At 32.2% G+C, this 5,354-nt stretch overlaps 1 protein-coding gene across 1 annotated transcript; it reads left to right on the forward strand.

Annotated features, from left to right (window-relative positions):
• The first annotated feature begins 268 nt into the window (after positions 1 to 268).
• LOC107786897 (fatty acyl-CoA reductase 3-like) lies at positions 269 to 4,663 on the forward strand. The gene is made up of 10 exons (XM_016608413.2): positions 269 to 432; positions 547 to 650; positions 1,392 to 1,597; positions 1,749 to 1,849; positions 2,017 to 2,209; positions 2,532 to 2,693; positions 2,832 to 2,913; positions 3,053 to 3,328; positions 3,997 to 4,124; positions 4,225 to 4,663. The coding sequence occupies exons 1-10, from the start codon at positions 354 to 356 to the stop codon at positions 4,370 to 4,372; spliced, it is 1,479 nt and encodes a 492-aa protein (XP_016463899.1). The 5' UTR covers positions 269 to 353; the 3' UTR covers positions 4,373 to 4,663.
• Positions 4,664 to 5,354: the final 691 nt, after the last annotated feature.

The raw sequence follows: 5,354 nt of genomic DNA on the forward strand, positions 1-5,354 counted from the left end.
TTGGATTTTTTAGGACAAGATCTTTGGAGAATTATCACAAAATTAGTGCTCTTTTGCTTGTAAGAGTTATAAATGCTGCTTTTTGGAGTAAGGGTTAAGTGTTTGCTTCCACTCTTGGCTTTGTTACCCTTGACTTTAAGGAATAATGAGGTGACCTAACTTTTAGGTAATGGTAAACTTACATAATTAATTGCTGAAAGAAGCATCTCTAATATCTATTAGCTGCTAATCAGTCTCAAGTTTGCCTATATATATATTGGGAGATGAGTGCATGGGTTCATATCAAATATCATTTTCAATATAAAATATCAAGTCTTTTTTTAACAAAATTTAGCTGCCCAAATTCCTTACCAATGGAATCATCTAAAATTCAACAATTTCTAGAAGGCAAAACTATTTTTATTACGGGTGCCACTGGTTTCCTTGCAAAAAGTATTTCCTCTCTAGTTATTTCTCTAATTTGTTTAACAGTACCACTGTAATTTAATTCGTTATAGCATATTATTTACCAATTTTTTTAGGTTACCAATTACCTTTTAAATGCAGTTCTGGTGGAGAAGATACTTCGGGTTCAACCAAACGTGAAAAAATTATACCTTCTAGTAAGAGCTTCGGACACCAAATCAGCCCAGAAACGTTTTCATGAAGAGGTAAAACATAGTACTTTTTTTTTAAATATAAAAAAGTTGCTTGCTTAGTCCATTTTATTTGAACAAGACTATTAAGGGAAAATGTTGTACTACGACCTGCATGTGTCCTTTATTAAGTGTCAAAAGAATGTCTACTTGTTTGAAATGGAAGTTTGATTTTTTTTCTCTACATTCAAGCAATAATATTTTCGTTGTTTTGGTTTATTATCAAGGGACATTTTGTACGATATTTATTCAAAACACATCCTTTTTAATTTCTTCAAAAATTAAACTCTAATTTTTATTTTCTCGTATCAGTAACAATGCCAATCAAGATATAACCACGTTAGAGTTGCGAGAGTAATTTCACCGAAGAAGTTACCTAACCTAAATTATAAACTTTGGGAGGTGAGTTGCTCTAGTGGTGAGCACCCTTTACTTCCAACCAAGAGGTTGTGAGTTCGAGTCATCCTAAGAGCAAGGTGGGGAGTTCTTGGAGGAAGGGAGACGAGGGTCTATCGGAAACAGCTTCTCTACCACAGGGTAGGGGTAATGTCTGCGTACACACTACCATCCCCAAACCCCATTAATGGGATTATACTGGGTTGTTGTTGTTGGGAGGTGTCTGTACATATTTCTCTTTTTGCGACTTGTATTTAACGAATGTTAGGTATTTTCTTTTTATTTCTAGCAAAAATGGGTTAGGCTATTTGTTATTTATTGTAGTGCAACACAGTAATATTTTTGCAAGTTTTTACGCAGGTTATGCAGACTGAATTGTTTAAGGTTCTAACAGAAAAGATAGGTGCAAAAAACCTAAACTCTCTTGTAGAAGAGAAGGTATTTCCCGTTGCTGGTGATATTTCATTTGAGGATTTTGGAATTCAAAATTCGGAGATAAAAGATGAAATGTTCAAAGAAATCGACATAATCATAAACTCAGCTGCAACTACTAGATTTGATGAGAGGTATGATTGTAAAGATTAATAAAGTATTTTGATTCAAGACATTTGATTTAATCCCATATATGATATCGATAGCAATAGTTGTTTTTCAGTTTGTCCGTCCTTGATTATAAGTTTTCGTTGACCATTATTAGTTTCCTTTTTTTCCTTGTAGATATGATATTGCCATGAATATCAATGTCCTAGGTGCCGTCAACATCCTCAAGTTTGCTAAAAGATGTGAAAAAGTGAAGATTATTGTTCACGTATCCACTGGTCAGTTTTTAGATCTTAACTAACCATCCTTATGATTTTCATTTTTGGAAAAACAAACGTGTGATTCTTTTCTCATGTACTATATATTATAGTATTATTGTTATTGGTAAGGTTCTTAAAAATCTTGTCTTATATATTAATTAGTTAGTTCGATGTCTTTGTCACAGCTTATGTTTGTGGAGAAGGGGAAGGAGTTATACCAGAAAAATCATTCATTTTGGGTGAGACACTCAACAAAAACTCCTACTTAGACATTGATGTGGAGAGGAAGGTGATAGAAGACAAACTTAAGGAACTTGAAGCTCAAAATTTGACATCAAAGGAAGTGACGATAGCCATGAAAGACCTAGGCATTCAAAGGTTAGAAAAGGTCTAATTCTTTTAGTGTTACTGAGATAATTTATCTTTGTTATTGAACCGACGAGAGAGTCTATTGGAAACAGCCTTGCCGCCTGTTTAAGGTCAGGGGTAAGGTCTGCGTATACACTACACTCCCCAGATTTCACTTGTGAGATTACACTGATTTTTTTATTATTGTTGAACCAACAAAGTTTCCTGATTTAAGTGATCTAATTGCGTAAGCATCTTCTATATCGTCATTAATGCATAGAAATTACGTACAATCATACTTTCCTTACATTAACATGGCCTATATATATATATATATATATTGATTATTTAGGGCAACTTTGCATGGGTGGCCAAACACATATTCCTTCACAAAGGCAATGGGAGAGATGCTTTTAGGACATTTGAAAGAGAATTTGCAACTTGCTATAATACGTCCAACAATCATAACCAGCACTTACAAAGAGCCATTTCCAGGATGGATTGAAGGAGTCAAGTAAGTTTGTGAATTGATGTTCTTTTTTTTGCTTGTAAAGTTCATTGCATTTTTTCACTACCAAGAGTAATTCGACGGACTATATATTTTACCCATATCTCTTATATATTTACATATAACTTTTATTTTCAACTGCAGAACAGTGGATTCATTTATCGTGGCATATGGTAAAGGCATATTGAATTTCTGCTTTGGTGACCCAAACACAAAAATAGATGCGGTACGTATTAATTAACTATGCTGGTTCATTTTTCAAAAACTTTTTTTTTCATTATAAAGAAATTATTTATAACTTTTTTTTACCAACTACAAATTAATTAGGTCTGCCTAATTTTTTTAACCTTTTTAATTTATTTCAGATTCCAGGTGATATGGTGGTGAACTCCATACTAGCAGCAGTTATAGCACATGGAAATCAATATTATTCTTCTCAAGAATCAATATATCACATTTGTTCTTCTGGAAAAAATACCCTAAAATCTTGTGATATTCGATTGTTCCTATTTCATTACTTCACCAAAAATCCATGGATCAACAAAGATGGAAAAATCATCAAAGTGGGGATGCCTCGGCTATTTAGCAGCATGGATAGCTATCAAAAATACATTTCAACCTATTATTGGCCATTGTCAAAGGTTTTTTCCTGATCAATACAACATTTTATTTTCATCTTGATACAAATTTTAGTGGCGAAGTTACACATTTGGCCAGTCAGCCAAAAATAATTACATTCTCTAGCCAAATATACAAAAATATGTATATAATATGTATATCATACATTAATATATAAAAATATATATTTTCGACTATATTTTTGGGAGCGATTATTCTATACAGTTTTTCCTATTTTACTCTATGATATTATAGGCATGCATACGCTTGCAGATAATAAATCATCTCATATTTTTCGTTCACTTTGATGGAACTCCAACATAGTGTTAATGATTTTTGCTTGTGAAAGTACTTCGAAAAAAAAATCAAAATTTATCCGTTTACTTTTGACTATCATTTAGTATTACTTTATGCTATACTTCAAGTTGGACCTCTCTTAGATCAAGGGGGAAAACGAGACAATTTGCTGCCCACAAAATATAATGAAAGTTAACGTTAACATATTTTGTATAGTAAAGGAGTATTTTGCATATGAATTTATAGTTAGTACGTATTAGTAGAGTTATTATCAATGACTTAAGAAAATTATAATTTGTTATGGTTAAATCATTATATTACATGTGTGCCTAACACTCTTTAATGTTGATGTACACATTCAATGACAGTAACTTGTGGTTTAATATGTTTTTAGGTACTAGAGTTGGTAAATCTATTATCATGCCGGCGTTTTGACAAAACCTACAAAAATCTGAAAAGGAAGATTGATATGGCTATACGTCTAGCTGAACTCTACAAACCTTACTTGCTTTTCCACGGCAGGTATGTGAATGTTTATATTTTGTATCTTTCCCAATTTTGGCTTAAGCATCATTTAATTAACAAAAAGCAATTTAATTATTTCTAAACTTATATTTTTCAGTTTTGATGATGCTAATACCGAGAGGTTAAGAATGGCAATGAAAGAATGCAACATGGATGATGTGCTCAGCTTTGATCCAAGATGCATAAAATGGGAAGATTACTTTATGAATACTCACCTCCCTGGAGCTGTAAAGCGCATATTCTAGGAATAATATACAATATTCATGTGTTAAACTACTCGTCTTATGGTAACCTTCTCTTGAATTCTCAAAAAAAAACTTGTCACTCCTGCTGCATATGGCAAGATATGGGTGTTGTATGTGCAATAAATAATTTTTAAAATAGGAGTGTTTTTCGATTATTTTCATTCATGTAAAAGTTTGGCTTGTACACAATTAAATAGATCGATGTGTCTCTGTGTGTGTGATTACTGAACACTTATCTCCAACAATGTAATTTGTATATTACCTTATAGGAATGCTAAGCTAATTTGATCATGCGTGTTTATATGCCTTAAGATAAAAACAGAATACTTGGCATTTAGGGGCGGATATACAATATCAGTTATGGGAACAGTCGCGCAAACTCTTACCTAAAGTGACTGGATCGGTTTAGGGTTGGTTTGGGCTCTAAAATGGTATGGATTCTTAATTAGTACTTAAATTAAACATGCCACTTCATTAAATCTCACCAGAAAATATAAAATCCAGTAAAGATGACTATTGAAGCTAATTAGAAACTTTGAAATACAGAAAAGAAATAGATGATTATCCCAAGTTGAATGATCACCTAAGCAATCAACTCCTTAACAAAATTCTCGCGTCTATTAATAATAATTACTTAACAATGATAAATTCATATAGTTTAGTGTAGAAATCCTATGAAGAAAATATTTTCCTTCTAAAGTGTATAGTAGTAGCAGCGGTGTCATCCTCTTTTTTTTTTACCTAACCCCCAAAAATCTCTAAACCCTTTAGTGAAGTTGTAGAAAAATGAGAATAAGGGAAAGGCTTTTGAAAAAGGTAAAGTGACAAAATTGATAATTTTAATTTAGGTTTTTATAGTAAGAAGTCGCCACCTAACAGTAATTTTTTTATTTAGGCGTGATAGACCACCTATTTAATGAAAATAATAATTTCAAGGAAAATCCTTTTTGATATCATTTGACTATTACTAGGGAACTACCTA

The sequence above is a fragment of the Nicotiana tabacum genome, chromosome 9 (genome assembly GCF_000715075.1).
Source record: "Nicotiana tabacum cultivar K326 chromosome 9, ASM71507v2, whole genome shotgun sequence".
In the NCBI taxonomy this organism is placed as follows: Eukaryota; Viridiplantae; Streptophyta; class Magnoliopsida; order Solanales; family Solanaceae; genus Nicotiana; species Nicotiana tabacum.